A 20564-nucleotide genomic window follows, 5' to 3' on the forward strand; every position below is an offset into this window, starting at 1 on the left:
AACAGTATAACATAAAGGAATGCAAGCATTAAGCCCTGCAATGGCAAGTACAGCTTTATGAAGTGTTCCTCCACTAAGTAGGTAGAATATTTAGCAAATATTTTTAGAGTCCCTAGTATGTACCAGGTGCAGATACAGCAATAAACAAAACAGAGAACCATCTGCTGTCATGGACCTTACTTTTTATTGGTGGGGTAAAATCTATTTACTTATATTTACTTATATAAAACGTTAAGGAGAACAATAAATCTAGGTGGGAGGATGGGTATGAATGTGTGTATATAGGTATACAGATTAAAAGCTGGAAAAGAGAGCCATGAAAAATAACCATCAAAAAGGGAAAAATTAATGATGCCTGAAAGCAAAAAGAACTACTAAAGCAGTGTCCTTCAGTAGGCCCTGGCTAAGAACTTAAGTTTACCCACAGCACCAAGGGAAAGGCTTAGTTTATGGGCACAATGCAGGTAGGTGGGTCAATGCAGTGGTGGAAACCTGTGAAAACCCTCTTCTACTTGCCTCTATTTTCTGAGTGAAACCGAAACCAGGTTATCAGCTGAGAGTAAAGACAGCAAAGATATCTTGTTTAAAGAGCAAGAAAGTCTGATATCATTCTACAGGAAACTAAAGGGTGCATATAATGGAAATAAAAGTACAATTGTCAGGTAGTACTAAGGGTTTACTTGACGTGAGTGTCCAAGAAATTAAAATGAGACTAGTTAGTATGGCTCTGTACTTTTCTCCAGACATGTCTAGCTGTACATGTTAGGAATAGATGATTGGATTTAACCTATGGTTTAGCCACAAGACTATGATACAGCATGAGAGGGACAAGAAAACTGTGGGTATATGCAGGAATGATTAAGGAGGAAAGTAGGAACACAAGAGATGAGAGTAAAAAGATGGTAGAATCAATGGCATAATTTTGATGAGGTGAAAAAATTGTTAGCATTAGGGACTAAAGAAAGTGAGCAGGAAGGACAGGATAGAAAGTCAAATAGTCAATGCATGAAACTAAATTCTGAAGTGGTTCCAGATACTGGTAATGATGAGTCCTGAGAGTAACTATGGGAGGGAGTAGCTGAAGCAGGGTGGAACCAAGATCACTGGGGACAGGGGGAGAAAAATAAAGCCACTGAGAGGCTAGGATGTGCGCACCAGGCAAAGAACATAAAATGTATTTCCAGCTGGGTAATCAATATTTAAAAGTCATTTCTCCAATGTTTTTTAACCTTCAGTGCCCATATGAATCACTTGGAGATCCTGTTAAAATGCAAATTATGATTCAGTAAGTTCTTTAACAAGCTCCCACACGATACTGATGCTGCTGCTGGTCCAGCGCAACAGCACACGAACCATCTTTTGAGGAGCAAGGCTCTAGTCTGAACCTTCTGAATTGTGTCCATGAAGCTATTTATAAACTGCTTCTATGATTCATTTCTTAACAATTCTCACTGAGAGAGATAGTCAAAGGTTAAAGAATATTTGTACACAGCCTTTTAAAAACTTTCATGGTCTTTATTTTCTCTTTTCTATCATTTAATACCTTCTTAGTCACAAACCAACCTTAAATTTTTCCACCCTCATTTATTCATCCAGCAAAGGCAAGTATGCAGCAGAGTAAAGATACTGTCTTACTACTTATTTTACCAAAAATTCTAACGTTCTTTTTAAAAATATGTGACAATAACTGCTAACTTTTTTTATGTCTGAAAAATATATTGCTGTGATGGGTGTCAAAATGTTAAGGAGGTCTTGGGCCAATGAAGGCAAAAACGTGTCTTAACAATACTGCTTCTACTGGCCTGTATTTAGCTTGACTGAAGGAATGGTGGTACTGAATACCCTTTTAATGTATGTATGCAACTCTACATAAGTTGTAGTGGCAAGAAGCACCCCTTTACTCTTCCTCTTCCAGAGTTGGCTTTTACTTTAAAAAATGACTTTCAGTGAAAACAATGTAATTATCATTATCAACAACGAACATTAAGCACCTATCAGCATTCTGAGAACAGTTTTATGATCCTAAATGTTCTGTTTGCTTCAGATAATTTTTTAAAGTATCATTACCTCAAATATCCTGAAACATCTTAAATATTGAGACTCTGCAGAGTGAATGTATAGAGTACATTTATGTTCACTTTATAGGATCTAAAATAAGATTTCAACTTAAAAAAATAGTTCATGATAGCTACCATCTTCGTTCTGTAATAACAGACTGTTGCTAAAGCCATGGTTGGACTATGACCCCAACAAAAAACAATCCATTTTATGAATGTGTACGGGGTGTGATTTCCCTTAACACACAGCAGGTAAAAAGACGGGACTTCCTACATACATCCTCCATAAAATTTACTTTGCCTTTTTAGGAGGACTGATCCTGATTATGAATAATGAATTTGTAACGCATGAGCTACTAGGAATCCATATTGGTGCTGAGCATTATATTGAAACTGTGCCTATATAGTAGTTGTTCCTTTCCTGTTAACAATGTTTCTCCATAAGTGTGGGTATATAAATCTTACTTCCTTTAAATGGGAGCTATAGTTTGGGATATGGACAGTTGTTCAGAAAAGAACTGTAATAAGCAAATATGTCAAGCAATGGCATCCTCTGAGAAGAGAAAGACTGAGGGTATGAAAAAGTACTAAGTGTTCAGGCAGGAGCAAGCAGCAAAGACTTGATGGCACATAGTGTCTACACGTGTTAGAGAAAAGTAGGAGAGAAAGCAAGAGAGGCAGACTGAGAAGAATCATGAGCTCAGGAGTCAATGGTTTATAAACAGAGTAGAGAATTGATCATTACAGGGGACAAAAGATAAGGACATGGTGACTAGCTAGAATAGCTAGGTGTGAGGGTATTCTGGTGGTGGCTATGTATGACTACTCACCCAGATTGCTCCTACGACTACCAATTTGGAAACCATGTTGTATAAAAGTGATTCTGGGCCCATGAAGAGAGTGGACAGAACAAGAGATAAGTGGGCCTGAACCAAATTGAACCAATGAACTCTCTTGCCTAGGAAACTTAGAACTGAGTTAAAGAGAATCTCTGCTCTCCTGAATGGTATATGAACTTTGGAGCTATTGACAATGGCCATTTCCCATCATGGAGATAGGGAAATCAAAAACAATGGTCAAAAGGGAGAGAGAAAAATGAAACCGGCATGAGAAGAGAATGGGAGACAATGAGGGAAGGATGGAAGACTGCGAAACAGAATTTCCTGTGTTCCCTCCTTAAAAGCTCTGAGCTCTGGTTCCAGGCTGACCCAGCTGGCTCCCTGCCCTCATGTTGAGACATACCTGAGTATTAAAATAATAAATTGCCCTTTTGTTTAAACCCATCTAGGTAAATTTTTGTCATTTACAACCAACTGTAAAAGTTAGAAAAAAAATGGTATGCCAGTCAGTGCAATCAGAAAAACAGAAACTACACTTTAAGTACATAGGGTATAGGGAATTTAATGTAGGGACTTGGTTATAGTAAACAAAGAGCCCCCAAAAACCCAAAGAAGAGATGGGGAATAAGCCCAGAGATTACAAACAGCAGGAAGCTGCTACCACCCCTAGGCTAGAAAGACAAGAGGGAAAAAGGTTATCAGAGCTCAGGAACCAGACCACTTGGGCCTGCCAGGCAGGGGCTGGAGCCAGAGGAATGGAGAACACACAGTCAACCCAAGGAGAAAAAGATCCTTGGTTTTTCTTCTCTTTCAGCCTCCTATTTCCTGGTGCCTGCCATTAGCAAACCTAGTGTGAAGCCAGCTGGCAGTTTATACGAGTTATAGTTTCCCAAACAACTCTCGGGTCTACTCCTTTATCTCTCCCCACAAGTACAGCCTATGGCAGAGGTGTCCAATCTTCTGGCTTCTCTGGGCAACACTGGAAGAAGAATAACTGTCTTGGGCCACACATAAAATATACTAACACTGACAGGTGACGAGCCAAAAAAAAAAAAAAAAAAAGCAAAAAAATCTTATAGTGTTTTAAGAAAATATATGAATCTGTGTTGGGCCTCATTCAAAACTGTCCTGGGCTACATGCAGGTCATGGGTTGGACAAGCTTGGCCTATGTTAACTTCTGACAGCAGGCTCAGGTCCATCTTCTCCACTTGGTGTGCCATACTAACTTAGAACTTTATACATAAGAGTCAAAGAAAAGGAAGAACACTGTTGTTTAGTATCCTATACTAAAAACAACTGTTTTGCTAGTTATCTTAGAACTGAGTCATGCCTAAAGTTGGCTAGTTTCAAACTTATTAAGCAAAGAGCAAATTTGCCTCTACAGGAGGTGGGGAAGAGAGTTCATTAAACAGGCCAGTGTAGTGGCTCACACCTGTCATCCCAGCACTTTGGGAGGCTGAGGCTGGCAGATTGCCTGAGCCCAGGAGTTTGAAACCAGCTTGGGCAACAAGGCAAAACCCTGACTCTACCAAAACACGAAAAATTAGCCAGGCGTGGTAGCGCATGCCTGTAGTCCTAGCTACCTGGGAGGTTGAGGTGGGAACATCACTGGAGCCAGGGATCTGGGGGCTGCAGTGAGCTGTGATTGCATCACTGCACTCCAGCCTAGTCTACAAAATGAGACCCTGTCTCAAAAAATAAAACAAAATGTTACAGTTATTAGGACCAGCATGAGTTACCTGTTTCACCCATCATTATTGTATACACTTAAAACTATCAAAATTAAAATAGAATATGGATAGTCTTAATGACAGTAGTTGCTAACAAAAGATTTCAATATATCCACAAAGTATTATACCTGTAGCTTAGTTGAAAACTATTAGTTAATAATGTTATTCATGAGCTCTATCTTTGATTTGGTATTTTAAAAACACACAGAACATAAGGATCAACACGCTATAAATGGTAAATTAATAATGTCAACAGAAAATGAGCAGTCAGTAGCTAAAAAGATTCATTAAGCAGTTCGTTGTAAAGAATGACTAGATTTCCAATGATCTGTTTCTTCATATTTGACTAATTTACAGTTAATGGGCTACAGCCACAAAAGAATAATCCAGCTAGATTCTTCAGCTTTCAGAATATAAAATATAATTTTTAAACAAATAAAAATCCTAAATAGTAAGATTACCTAAAGTTTTTAGCTTTTCACTCATCTTAACTTTTTCCTTTGCATATTAATAAAATGGAAAATCATTATTTTAAATAATAACAGCTAATATTTGTTGACTATTTCTTACCAGTAACTATTTCATTTACTCTTTATAACTGAGGAAAATACAAAATGCCCAGTGGTACTTTTTCTCAGTTAATAATTATAGGAAAGTCTAAAGCACTTTCACATTGCCAGGCACTTTAATGCTTTACATTTACTAACTCACTGCTCACAGTAACTTCATGTGATTGGTACTACTACTATTCTCATTGAACAGAAAGAGAAACTGAGACATGAAACAGGGAAGTGACTTGCACAGCAAGTTAGTAGCAGAGACTTGATTCAACTTCCAGCAAGCTGAGTCAAAGTTTCTGCTCTTACCTTGCTTGGATACTGTCTCTTAATTGTTTCATCGTTAATTACAATTGAAATCTTAAAAACTACTGTCTTTCAGCATGCTAACCAGTTCTACAAAGCTGGGTAATATTTATTTTTACTACACATATTTTTAAAAAGTGACAGAGACAAAACTGCATAACAACAAATCCAGTTTCACAGATTTTAGCATCATCACTAGTAGACTGGACCTTCTAGCATTTTCCATTTAAACTACCCAAAACTTTTAATGCTTCTCATCCCTTTTATAAAACTTACCAATAGTAAGGTCATGCACTGGCTGAAACCTCTTGTCTGTAAACTGTAGCAATAAGCATGATTTACCAACACCTGAAAGTTAAACAAAAAATAAATAAGAGACAAAATTCACAGAAATTAAGACACTTTACAAAAAGGATATGGAAAAGAGGCAGCCAGGGCTTCTGGTGCATTGTGAATAATCTACCATGATTTCCTCAGTACTCTAATTTCTTGCAAAATAAGACGACTAATGATTTAGGTGGAAGCTATAAACCAATCTAAAGTACATTTTCTTTCTTACAGTCTAAAGTTCATTTCTTACAATCTAAAGTACATTTCTTTCTTATACATTCAATATTTCAATGTGAAAGATAAATGTGGCAGCTAAACTCGTAGACGACAACTAACCAGGTCCTCCTGGTAGCCTCTACTACGGTAGTGTTTTTGTGCACTTTTGTTCTTTGTGTAACAGTGAAAATATTTAAAGCATAGTAATAGTTCATTTTATCATACTCCCCTATGAACAAACAAATAAATAAGCTAGCAATAAGTGTCTGAGATCTACTTTTCTGGGAAAAGTTCCTTGCTCTGTTTTCTCGCTAATTCATTTCACGAGCAAATGGAATCTGAATTGCATTCTTTCACTCTATTAAAATTGACCCCATTAAGGTCATGAATATAACTTCCACATTTCTAAATTCAAAGGAAAATTTTCTATATTCATCCTACTTGTCCTCTAAGGAAAACTGGATACTGAATACCATACCCCCTTCTTACTCATTTTCAAGTCCTCTAAGAAACACTTTCCTCATCCTCATGCTAGACAAAGGCTGCTTAATTGATAGCATCCTGCACTTCTACAAAATACTAAAAGCAGTCACCATTCATTCATTCATTCATTCACTCACTCACTTACTCAAAGTCTTTACTGAAAGCTAAGTATCACTACACTAGGACTTTAAAATACAGTAATGTAGAAAACCAACATGGTTCCTGTGTATGGAGTTACAGTCTAGTTACAGGTAGAGAAATTAAACAAAATGAATACCGAAATAATATACTGTATATGAATAATTTGAAATAATTATAATGACTGATCTGAAAGAGAATAAAGTGCTATGAGAAAGGGTAACAAACTTAGTGCAGTGGCTCAAGCCTGTAATCCCAGCATTTTGGGAGGCCAAGGTAGGCCTTAAGCCCAGGAGTTCAAGACCAGCCTGGGCAACAGAGGGAGACAGTCTTTTAAAACAAAAAAAGACCAAAAAAAAAAAAAAAAAAAAAAAAAAGATGGGTGTGGTGGTGCGCATGTGTAGTTTCAGTTACTCGAGAGGCTGAAGTGGGAGGATAGTCTGAGACCAGGAGTTGAAGGCTGCTATGATCACACCACTGCCCTCCAGGGTAGGTAACAGAGTGAGACTCTGTCTCAAAAAACAAACAAATGATACTTAATTTAGACAAAAGGAATGAAGAAAATCTTTTTTTTTTTGGAGATGGAGTTTTGCTCTTTCACCCAGGCTGGAATGCAGTGGCATGATCTCAGCTCACTGCAACCTCTGCCTCCCAAGTTCAAGCAATTCTCCTGTCTCAGCCTCCCAAGTAGCTGGCATTACAGGCACACACCCCCAAGCCTGATTAACTTTTGTTATCTTTAGTAGAGACAGGTTTCACTATGTTGGTCAGGCTGGTCTCAAACTCCTGACCTCAGGTGATCCATCCCCCTTGGCGTCCCAAAGTGCTGGGATTACAGGTGTGAGCCACCATGCCTGGCTGGGATAGAGAAAACCTTTCTGAAGAAATGACAGTGAAAAGAAACTGGAATTTCAAAACATGTGATCTTTAGTTTTCTTGTCTGTTGTATTACACAAGGCCCAAAGTCAAACTCATTTTATCCAATTTTTAACTCTTTTGAACAGACTTTCAGGTGTAGGACAGAAGACAAAAGAACAGTTTTTTTTTAAGTTAAAAGAGTTAGTTATCAAGTACACCAAAAGAATTTACTCTGTATCCAAAACCTAGCATGAAAGAATATTATCTTTTAAAAGATGTGAAAGTTCAAAATAGGTGAGCAATTACTTAACATCCCCAATTTTTTCATGTGGTATAGAAAAAATATATATAGTTAGAAATCACAAGTTTTCTTGAGGGACTTCAAGAATCATCTAAGAGTTTGGTAATCATTTAAGTGATAGAAGAACCAGAAAACCCTTTCCCACCTCACAAGAGAATATGTATCACTCTAGTAATACTAATCTTATTCTGACTAAGTGCTGGTTAAATACAGAAAATGCTTATTTCTTTGGTTCCTCATTTTCAGGATTCCATATTCCAGCTCAGGCTGGCCACAAACTCTTGACCTCAAGAGATCCTACCACCTTAGACTCTCAAGGAGCTGGGACTATAGGTTATGTGTCACTACACCTACACCTAAGTTTCCGTGTTCTTAAAAAATTTTTTTAAAATTTTAATTGACACATAATTGTACTTATTTATGAGACAGTGATATTTCCATACATGTATACAATGTGTAATGATCGATCAGGGTAATCAGAGTATCTGTTCACCTCAAACATTCATCATTTTTTTATGTACGTTGGTAACATTCAAAAATCCTCTCTTACAGCTATTTGAAAATATACAAGAAGTTATTAATCATAGTCACCCTATAGTACTATAGAACAGGAGAACTTATTCCTGCTATAATTTTGTACCTGTTAACCTAACCACTCCCTGTCCTCACCTTTCCCCTACCCTTCCCAGCCTCTAATACCCACAATTCTACTTTCTGCCTTTATGAGCTCAACTTTTTAAGCTATTACTTATTGTGGATATGAGAACATGCAGTATTTACTTTTCTATACCTGACTTATTTCACTTTACATAATGTCCTCCAGTCTCATCCATGTTGCCACAAATGACAGGATTTCATCCTTTTTTATGACGAATAGTATTCCATCGCGTATATTTACCACATTTTCATTATCCATTCATCTACTGGTGGACACTTAGGTTGATTCTACATCTTGGCTATTGTGAATAGTGCTGCAACAAACATGGGAGTGCAGATACTAACACTACTTTGATATAATGATTTATATTCCTTCGGATAAATACTCAGTAGTGGGATTACTGGATCATATGGTAGTTTTATTTTTAGTTCTTGGAGGAATCTTGATATTGTTTCTCTTAGCGACTATAATTTAAATTCCCACCAGCAGCATATAAGAATTATCTTTTCTCTGAATCCTCACCAGCATGTTATTTTTTGTCTTTTTGATAATAGCCAGTCTAACTAAGATGAGATGTTATCTCACTGTGGTTTTGGTTTGCATTTCCCTGATGATTAGTGATGCTGAGCATTTTTCATATACTTGATGGCCATTTGTGTGCCTTCTTTTGAGAAATGTCCATTCAGATCCTTCCCTCATTTTTAAATCATTTTTGTTTTTACTGTTGAGTTCCTTGTATATGCTAGATATGAATCCCTTGTAAGACAGTTTGCAAATATTTTATCCCATTCTAAAAGTTGTGTTTTCATTCTATTGTTTCCTTTGCTGTGAAGGAGTTTAGTTTGATATAATCCCATTGGTCTCTTTTTGCTTTTGTTGCCTTTTTGTTTGCTTCTTGTGCTGTTGAAGTCTTATCCATAATATCTTTGCCTGGATCAGTGTCCCGAAGCATTTTCCCAGCATTTTCTTCTAGTAGTTTTATAGTTTTGGGTCTAGTTTTGAAAGACCAAAGTATTTCACCCATTTTGAGCTGATTTTTGTATATGGTGAGAGACAGGGGTCTAATTTATTCCTGCACATGGCTATCTAGTTTTCCCAGCACAATTTATTGAAGATAAATATATTCATGCCCATAAACTATATCTATATAATGTATCAGCCTACAACCTCCTTGAAAATAATCTCTTCTGGCTTTGTCAGGCTACAACTATCTCTTTGATGTCTTAATTCTATGACAACCAACTCCTCTTCTTCCACGTAACCCTGAAAATACTGGAGGTCTTCCTTAAGCCTCTGCACTCTACCTTTTGTTGTCACTTCAGAGCACGAATCCAGACCCGTGGCCTCAACCTATGTTCTTTTTCTTTTTTTTATTTTGAGATGGAGTCTCGTTCTGTTGCCCAGCCTGGAGTGCAGTGGCGCCATCTCAGGTCACTGCAACCTCCGCCTTCCGGGTTCAAGCAATTCTCCTGCCTCAACCTCCTGAGTAGCTGGGACTACCGGCGCACGCCGCCATGCCCAGCTAATTTTTTGTATTTTAGTAGAAACGGGGTTTCATCATGTTGCCAGGCTGGTCCTCAACCTACTTCTATAAATTAGTCAGTGATTATCAAATCCACCACCTTAACTTCACTCCAATTATTTCCAACTGCCTACTAAACATTTACACTTCAATACCTTCAGCTGCAAAACTCAGACTTCTGGAACTGATTTCATTCTTTTTCATTCTCTTATTCATCATCCTCCCAATCAACCTGTGATTCACCCTACCCATGACAGAAGAGACCAAAACACAGCTTCTCCTTCAGTATTTCCTAATCTCTGGAATTGTTTCCCAATGGATCATACTTAAAAGAAACTTGGAATCATCCTTAATTATTCCTCTTCTTTCATCATCCAGCTCTAGTGGTTCATCCATCTCATCAATTCTCTCTGAAAGTCTTCATAAATTCCATGCTCTACCCTCCTCTGAATCATCAGTGCTCTAGTTCTGGTTCTCACTAAGAACCAGATCTTTCTTCCTTCAGCCTTTCTAATCTATTTTGTAAATCACTGTGAAAATGTTTGCTAAAATGCAGATACAGTTAACTCACTCTCATGTTATGCTGACTAAAATATAAAAATTCAAGATCTTCAAAATAGTACACAAAGTCCTTTTTGAGCTGAAAATTATTACTCTAAGAGATTAATACTAAGACAACACAGTCCAAAGACTCTATAGTTAGCAACAACAAACCATCTCTTGTCCCCTGAAATGATATCATATTTTTTTGCTGGTACCTTTTACAAAGGAACTTTTCACTTCCTGGCAAATTTAAATTCATGCTTTAAGACTTAACTCAAAGTTTTATATGTCCTCTTTGGTAGAACATTCTTGTTCCAAAGATTCTACCAATCCCCAAGCAGAACTACTGGTTTAGCCCCGACAATCATATACGCCAATGAATCAATCAATTTCAGCCTTGGGTTCCCATAATACTATATACATGCCTCAAAACCCTGATTAGAATTCCAGCTCTGTCACTTATTAGCTGTAACATAGGGTACTTGACCTTTCTGAGCCTCAGAATTCTTCTCTATAAAATGGAGGAAATCTCTACCCTCAATGAAATGTTTTAACAAGCAAATGAAATATATAGATATAAAAGGGACCCTGTACAGTACTGGTAACCTGAGTGTGTCCTGTTTATAACAATTATTTGAGCTATACACTTAGGATACATGCATTTTTCTGTGTGCCTAATATACTTCAATAAAAATGCAAACAACAAAATGACGGTCTTTTTGATGCATCAATTTGGCTAGGCCCTACCCTAGTTATGCAGTCAAACACTAATCCAGGTGTTGCTGTGAAGGCATCATACACGTAATAAAAATCCATAATCGGCTGACTTTAAGTGCGACGGGGGCTTCCCAGAGAGAAGAAATAATTCCGCCCGTGGACAGCAACTTTAGCCATACCTGTGGGTTACTGCCTGTCCTGAGGATTTCAGACTTGTTTGTCTAGCCCCCACAATCACATAAACCAAATAAACCAATCAATTTCAATTTCAACTCCCATCTCTATCTATCTAATCACATGCACACATATATCCTACTGGTTCTGCTTCTCCAGTTGGACATCGACTTTTTTTCACTTTTTCTTTTTTCAACCCCTATCTTTATTATCCCAGATACTGAATCTTACAAACAACCGTCACCACTCAAAAAGCACAGTGTGTAGAACAGAAAGCCCTCAAATAAAGCTATTATTTTTATTAATTGTATCATGCTTTATAGGCTCTCCTATAACAGAACGTGACCCCCCAAGTCACATAGTATATGAGCTCTATTAGGACAGAAATCACTTGCAAGAGTGTGTCCCTAGCACACAGCAGGTACAAAGCAAGCCTCTATCTGTCCTCATACCTTTTTTACTAGAAAACTTGTCTAAGTTGTTGACTGATAACAGAGAGAAAATTTGCACATACAGCTAATTCTGAAGTTTCCTTACTACCTCTAGAAGATGGGAGGGGTTTAACCAACTGTGTAACTTTCCATATATCATTTCATCTTTTTGGACATAATTTTACTATACGTACAGAGAATCAGAGAATTGAGCCAGACAATCATCAAGTTTCTTTCTAACTCTACTAATTGGCCCTGATGATTTATTACTTAGAGCTTTAAAATTTAGTAACATTTTCTTCTCATGGATAAAGTTAACATCTGAGTATCTGTTTAAATAGAAATGGAAAACAATGAATCCATCACGTCACAAAGTATACTAATATGAAGAGAACATAGAGAACTCTTTTCCCTACAACTTATAAGAGTGATAGGTCACTGAGCATGGTGGCTCACACCTGTAATCCCAGTACTTTGGGAGGCTGAGGCAGGAGGATCACTTGAGACCATGAGTTCTAGTCCAGCCTGGGTAACATAGCAAGATCCCATAGGTATTTAAAAATTAGGCTGGGTGTGGTGGCCCATTCCTGTAATCCCAGCACTTTGGGAGGCTGAGGTGGGTAGATCATGAGGTCAGGAGTTCAACACCAGACTGGCCAACATGGTGAAACCCTGTCTCTACTAAAAATACAAAAATTAGCCGGGTGTGGTGGCAGGCACCTGTAATCCCAGCAACTAGGGAGGCTGAGGCAGGAGAATCGCTTGAACCTGGTAGGCAGAGGCTGCAGTGAGCCGAAACTGTGCCACTGCACGCCAGCCTGGGCAACAAGAGCGAAACTCCGTCTTTAAAAAAAACAAAACAAAACAAAAACAAAATCCCAGCTACTCAAGAGGCTGAGGCATCAGAATCGCTTAAACCTGGGAAGTGGAAGCTGCAGTGAGCCAAGACTGTGCCACTGCACTCCAGCCTGGGCAACATAGCAAGATTCTGTCTCAAAAAAATAAAAATAAAAATAAAATAGCAAGGCGTGGTAGCACATCTGTGGTCCTAGCTACTCAGGAGGCTAAGGAGGGACGACTGCTTGAGCCTAGGAGTTTGAGGTTGCAGTGAGCTATGACTGAGCCATTGCATTCCAGCCAGAGTGACAAGCAACACCTTGTCTCCAACATAGAATAAAAATAGTAAAAATAAAAGATGTACAGCTTCTACTGAATGTCACTTTTGCACCACTGCAAAGTTGAAAAATTGCTAAGTCAAACCATCATAAGACAGAGACCATCTGTAGTTATCTTTTTAGTGCCTCAGTTTCCTAATCTGTAAGAAGTAGGTTAATAACACCTATTTAATAGGATAATTGAGAACATTAAATAAGTTAATCCATTCTAAGTCTTAAAACAGTGTCTGGCACATAGTAAAGTTTCAAAAAAGAATTAAACAAATGTTTGTTGCTACCATCAATAGTAAACCACTATTACTATGTCTGTTTACACTTTAGGCTCCCTAAAAGCATGAACCATGATCTATTCATCTTCAGCATTAGCCACATGTATCTCCAGTGCAAAGACAAAGGCTCACAAACTTGCGGAATGGGGTGAAAGACTATAAACTTGTTTTTTTCCCAACATGTGTGCACAAACGTGTATGTGTATACAGGAGAGGGAGAGAAACAGAATCAGTTGCAGGGTATTAAATGCTATGGTACAAAGAAAAAGCAGAGCAGGGCAAGGATGTAGGACCTGAAATGCTGGGGTAGGGGGAAGGAGGAAGGTATGTTACTAAACCAGGTAGCCTCTCATGGAGAAGGTGAGACTTAAATGAAGGTTTAAAGGAGATGAGGAAATAGGCCAGTGGATCACTGAGAGAAGAGCATTATTCCACACCAAGGAAACAGTTTAGAAGAAAAGTTCTAAGGTGGCACATTTTAGAGAAACTGCAATAAGGCCAATGCGGTTAAAGCACAGGAGGCGGGGAGAGTCATGCCCCTAGGAACTAGGATATAGGAATGACAGGGGCCTAATCACACAGAACCTAAAGAACTCTGTGTTTATTGAGACAAAATAGGGGATTCACTGGAGAGTTTTCAGCAGAGGAGTAAAATAATTTTACTTAAATTCTAAAAGGCCTACTGGCTGCTACAATGAGAACAAACATAAGTAGAAGCAGATGAAAGCAGAAGCAAAGAAGGCAGGTGTGGTGGCTCACGCTTTCCCTAGCACTACGGGAGGCCAAGGCAGGTGGACTGCTTGAGCCCAGGAGTTCAAGACCAGCCTGGACTACATGGTAAGACCGTGTCTCTACAAAAAAATACAAAAAACTTAGCCAGGCATGGTGGTGCACACCTTAGTCCCAGTTACTTGGGGGGCTGAGGTGGGAGGATCACTTGAACCTGGGAGGTAGAGGATGCAGTGAGCCAAGATCGCGCCACTGCACTCCAGCCTGGATGATGGAGTGAGACCTTGACTTAAAAACAAAACAAAACAAAACAAAAAAAAACCATGAACCAGTAAGGAGCTTTCTCAATAAGACAAGAAATGGTGACTTGGACCAGGGTGGTTACACTGGGGGTAGCTCAAAGTGACTGAATTCGTGAGGCAGAGCCAAGAGAATGTGTTGACAGTGTGAATTTTTTGAGAAAGAGAAGTGAGTTATGAATGATTCCAATGTTTTTGCCTGATCAAACAGTGAGTTCAATGAGATGGGAGATGTAGGTAGAGCAGATTGAGAGTGGACAGATCATCAGTTCCAGTTTGGTTATTTTGAGTTGAGATGTTTATTAGTCATCCAAGAGACAAAGCTGAGTAGACAACTCAATATGTGAGTACAGATTTCAAGAAAGACGTTCAGGATGAAGATAAGCCACATGTAAAGAGGAATCAGCAAAATAATAATAATAATAAAAAAGACAGACATAGCCCATGTTTGTTATTTAATCACAGAATTAAACAGAATGAGAACAAACAAAAATGGATTTTGAGTGAAGGCTGGCAAATTCCAAAACCCCCCCCTTTTTTTTTTAAAAGGAGGACAAATAGAAAGCCTGTATTTAAATCTTTAACAACAACAACAACAACAACAACAACAACAACAACAAAAAAAAAAAAAAACTTCTGGAAAGGAATCCCCTATAAACAGTTGTTTTTGCTACTTTTCTAATAGAAATGGAAAATTAAAGAAAAAGCAACTATCTAGTCTTTTAAAAAAAGTTATGCTGGGATCTCTGATAAAAACCCAATTTGAAATGGGGAGAAAAAAACTATCTCCTGCCAATGGCTTTCATTCTGCACCAAGAACAAGGCCTGTGCACATCCTCTCCCTTTCTCTCCACGTAGACAGACATTCCACATTACAGATGCTGTCCTTTGTCATTCCAGTGAAGTAACTCCAATCCCCAATCATTTTCTATCCATTGGTAGTTTTCAATCCACACCAAAAAAAAAAAAAAAAAAAAAAAGACCCAAAAAACAAAAAAGACCCAAAAAACAAAAACAAACAAACAAAAGCAACCCAAGCTGATGCTCAGGCCTCACACCTCCAGAGATTCTGACTGAATTGTGTAGTTGTTAAAAGCACTACCTGGGTGATCTTGGATAAACTACTTGGCCTTTGCATGCATCACTTTCAAAAATGAGGATAAGAACAGTACATACTTCACAACAAGAGTTGTGAGAATTAAGCCAGTTAACATATATAAAGCACTGAAAACATGTAGGAAGCACTATGTAATAACTTACCAGTATTATTATTTAATTAAACAAACAAAGACAAAAATCCAACAAGGATTACCTCTTCACTTGAAGCTTCCTCTAGATGTCCATGTAGTTTATCTTTTCTTTACATCCTAGAGAAGTATTATATTCCTTTACCATTCAAAACTAGATCTCAGCCCTCTCTCCCTGTTTGGAGATCTAGCAACCTGTTTTTCTTGCATCTTTATTACCTGCTTCTCCATGGAAATCTTCTGACACATGCATTCAAGTCTCCCATCCTCGAACACACTCAAGAGAAGATTGGTCAAGTCTTGTACATCAAATTCTCTCAGCTATCACAAATAGGAAATATCACTAACTAGAATCTTAAACCTGATAGAAGGTTTGAGAAGGCTTAAGAAAAAAGAAAAAGTCCAACACAAAGAATTACCCTGAGATTTTGGAGAGTACCTGTACAGATGACAAAGGTTATTTATTTGTTTTCCTAAACAAACAGAAAGCCATGCGCACCCTCCACCTCTTCTAGTATTCCTCTGGATGTGATCTTTCCCTTAATGGACTTCAGAACACTTTATCTCTGATACGATAATTATTATGTACTAACTTTTATCTTACACTACAGTTATTTAAATGCCTGTTTTTACAACATTTATAAACAAAGTTCCTTTAGGGCAAGATCTGTATTCCTATGCATCTTTTCATTCTCCAAAGCACCTAGAATGATCTGTTCAGCTAGTATTGATGAATTATTTGTTCAATGAATAAAAAGCAGATGTGCAAAACATTGTTTTTTAAGGCCTGATGTCGATATCTTGGATATACACAGATCATCACCACTCTGTAATTAATACAAATCACTACAACACTTATTAATGCTGCTATTAGAGTTGGTACCATACCTTACCTTCTTCCTCTACTCAGGGTCGGAGTCACTGTCCCTCAGTAGGACACCATTGTGAGAGCTGAATATTAAACATCAAGTCAATGAGATAACAATTATGAGTAGTACTCATTAAAAATTAGATTCCTGGCCGGGTGTGATGGGTTCACACCTATAACCCCAGTGCTTCAGGAGGCCAAGGCAGGAGGACTGAATGCTTGAGCCCAGGAGTTTGTGACCAGCCTGGGCAACATGGCACCTCTACAAAAAATAAGCTGGGTGTGGTGGTGCATGGCAGTAGTCTCAGCTACTTGGAGGATGAGGTGGAAGGATCACCTGCGTTCAGGAGGCTCAGACATTATCGTCCCACTGCACTACAGCCTGGGTGACAAAGTGTGAAACCTTGTCTCCAAAAATAAAAATTTTTTTTTTTCTTTTTTTTGAGACGGAGTCTTGCTCTGTTGCCCAGGCTGGAGTGCAGTGGCCAGATCTCAGCTCACTGCAAGCTCCGCCTCTCGGGTTCAGGCCATTCTCCTGCCTCAGCCTCCCGAGTAGTTGGGACTACAGGCGCCCGCCGCCTCACCCGGCTAGTTTTTTGTATTTTTTAGTAGAGACGGGGTTTCACCGTTTTAGCCAGGATGGTCTCGATCTCCTGACCTCGTGATCCGCCCGTCTCGGCCTCCCAAAGTGCTGGGATTACAGGCTTGAGCCACCGCGCCCGGCAAAAATAAAAATTAAAAAAAAAAAAAGACAGATTCCTGAAGCCCCATCTCAGAGATTTAGTATGTCTTTGGTGGGGCCCAAGAACTAATTAAGTCCTCTGGTCATTTTAAGGCAAAGAGTCCTTACGAGTAGGTGCTGGGTATTCTACTGAAGTTCATTTTCCTTGTCCTAAACCAACTTCCCACTAATTGCAAGATTTGTCAATATTAGTGATGATTCTATTTTTACAATCAGAAGCCAAACAGCTTTAATTTAAAATATGTGAAAACGAGGTCAGGCATGGTGGCTCACGCCTGTAATCCCAATACTTCGGGAGGCTGTGGTGGGCAGACTGCTTGAGCTCACGAGTTCAAAACCAGTCTGGGCAATATGGTGAAACCCCGTGTCTACCAAAAACACAAAAAAACTAGACATTTTGTAATTATATTACAAACTGAAAAACCATGAAACACGAAAAAATAAAGTCTGCCCTTTTCAGAGTATTAATAAACAACAGGCTTTACAGTTGTAACACCAGTGTTCAAATCCATCTGGATAATTTCATAACCTGTGACCTCAGGCAAGTTAGTTACGGAAACTGAGCTCTACTTCCACATCTATAAAATTGCAAAATGAAAATACAGGCCGGGGCTCACACCTATAATCCCAGCACTTTGGGAGACGAAGGTGGTAGAATCACTTGAGGCAAGGAGTTTAAAAACCAGGCTGGGCAACATACTGAGACCCCATCTCTATTTAAAAAACAAAAAGAAAAAAAAAGGCACTAGGGGAAAAAAAAAAAAAAAGAAAAGAAAATACAGCATTCCTATTTCAGAGGAATGCATGAGGCTCAAGTGATAAAATGTAGTAGTATTTTGCAAATTCAAAGTTTTAATACAAATGTTAAACTGAGGATTCTTCAAGACGAGTACAGCTAAGAGAGCATTATCTCCAACTAAACTCACCTGACCACATTAAAAAACTTAAATGAATTGGGCTGGGCATGGTGGCTCACGCCTGTAATCCTAGCACTTTGGGAGGATGAGGCAGGCAGATCATTTGAGGTCAGGAGTTTGAGACCAGCCTGGCTAATATGGTGAAACCCTGTCTCTACTGAAAATATAAACATTAGCCAAAATAGCTTGAATCCGTGAGGTGGAGGCTGCAGTAAGTGGAGATCATGCCACTACACTTCAGCCTGGGCAACAGAGTGAGAAACAAGAAAAAAAGAAAAAAAAGAATTGAAGGAAATATCTGCAATTTTATCACTTTTTTGTTTTTTTTTGAGAAGGCATCTCACTTTGTCGCCCAGGCTGGAGCGCAGTAGTGCGATCTCAGCTCACTGCAACCTCTGCCCCCCGAGTTCAAGCGATTCTCCTGCCTCAGCCTCCCGAGTAATTGGGATTACAGGCACCCGCCAACATACCCAGCTAATTTTCGTATTTTTAGTAGAGACGGGGTTTCACCATATTGGACAGGCTGGTCTTCAACTGAACTCATGACTTCAAGTGATCCACCTGCCTCAGCCTCCCAAAGTGCTGGGATTACAGGCGTGAGCCACCATGCCCAGCCATCACTGTCTTTTTAAACAGAATGATTTCGGGATTGTTTTCATGTTGTTGGTTTGCCATATATTATCCCCTTGCATCCAAGAGAATAATTTTCATTTCATCAGCTGTATACTCTCTGGCGGTTTACTGTAGTAAACTGGATAACGGCCCCCCCCAAAAGATATGTCCAAGTCCTGACCCTAGAACCATGAATGTGACTTTATTTGGAAAAAGGATCTCTGCAGATATAATTAGGGATCTCTAGATGAGCTCATCCTGGATGTAGGGTGGAGCCTAAATCCAAATGACAAGTGTCCTTCTAAGAGAAAGGCAGGAGACAAAGACACAGGGGAGAAAGCAAAGTGAATGAAGACAAGGATAGAGAGTACAGTTCTGCTGCCAGAAGCCAAGGAACGCTTCGAGCCACCACAAGCTGGAAGAGACAAGGCAGGATTCTCCCTGGAGCCTTCTGAGAGAACGCATCTAATATCAGGTGTCTGGCCTCAAGAACTGGGAGAGAACAAATTTCTGTGATTTTAAGCCACCAAGCTCATAAGTTGTTACAGCAGCCCTAAAAACCTAATACACTAATCAAGAGTCATCTTTCATTCCTAAGACTCTTACGTTGTTAGTTTCCCAGTCTTGTCGATTCTGTCTACAATAATTCCTACTGCAATCAGTAAGTTACTCAAACACAAGAAATATTGAGTGGTGTGGGAAAAGGAAATTGGGAATACGGAACATTTATTTGAGAAGGCTGTCTAGCGAAAGCTAGGAGGGAAGAGAAGAAACAGTTATTCAAAGAATATTAATTGAATGCATCATGCCTACTATATTTCAGGCATCAAGCTTGGTAATAAAAATAAAGTTCCCAAGAAGATGTAGCTTTAAGAACGTAAAACATCTTTCTCCTGGAAACTGCAAAGTGTAGAAAAAAGTATGCTAACAAAACTGAGAGTTGCTAAAGTATCAATTAAAAAAAGAAATAGACAATATTGAAGAACTAACCTTCTATCCTCTTTCCCTTGATACAATCATCTACTACTATTTGTTTCTTTCTTTTACAGTATTAAAGTACACCCAATATTAAAACACTTCTGGGATGAGACCAAAATTACAAAAATGAGTAAATGACACATAAACTCAGCTGAAAGCCTATGTTCCTATATGTCAGTATCTCTTAAACATTGGGCCTCTGCATACATTTATTCAGTGTTCTTTCTTTTCCTTTTTTTTGACGGAGTCTCGCTCTGTTGCCCAGGCTGAAGTGCAGTGGCACGATCTCGGCTCACTGCAGCCTCTGCCTCCCGCGTTCAAGCAATTCTCCTGCCTCAGCCTCCCGAGTAGCTAGGACTACAGGCACATGCCACTACGCCCAGCTAATTTTTTTGTATTTTTAGTAGAGATGGGGTTTCACCGTGTGAGCCACAATGGTCTCGATCTCCCAACCTCATGATCTGCCTGCCTCGGCCTCCCAAAGGGCTGGGATTATAGGCGTGAGCCACCACACCCAGCCTATTCAGTGTTCTTTCTCTAATAATAACCAGCGACTTCTTTTGTCTACAGCTACTCATCTTTAAGATTTAACTCAAGTGTCATATCCTCGAGGAGGCTTTCCATAACACACACCTCTCTTTATAAAGGTAGAAGTATCTTCCTTTGTATTCTCCTGATTTTTATTAAAATTTTTTTTTCTCCTGATTTTTATTTATTTTTGGTGGTAGTGGTGGGGGGGTGCTGCTGCAGGCCACATCTGATTTTTTCAAAGATGAAAATTATCTGGCTGTGAATGTATAAAATAATTTATTTAACTGTCTGGTTTCAGGAGAAAAACACAACAGCCTCTGCTGTCAATGCCAGAAG

At 38.9% G+C, this 20564-nt stretch overlaps 1 protein-coding gene across 1 annotated transcript in view; it reads right to left on the minus strand.

Annotated features, from left to right (window-relative positions):
- Positions 1–20564, minus strand: part of LOC105482235 (RAB2A, member RAS oncogene family) — a 102918-nt gene that overhangs the window by 56874 nt on the left and 25480 nt on the right. Inside the window, exon 2 of the mRNA XM_011742261.3 lies at positions 5767–5838. Coding sequence (XP_011740563.1) covers positions 5767–5838 — 72 coding nt within the window. The remainder of the gene's footprint in view (positions 1–5766; positions 5839–20564) is intronic.

This window comes from Macaca nemestrina, chromosome 8 (genome assembly GCF_043159975.1).
Source record: "Macaca nemestrina isolate mMacNem1 chromosome 8, mMacNem.hap1, whole genome shotgun sequence".
Lineage (NCBI taxonomy): Eukaryota > Metazoa > Chordata > Mammalia > Primates > Cercopithecidae > Macaca > Macaca nemestrina.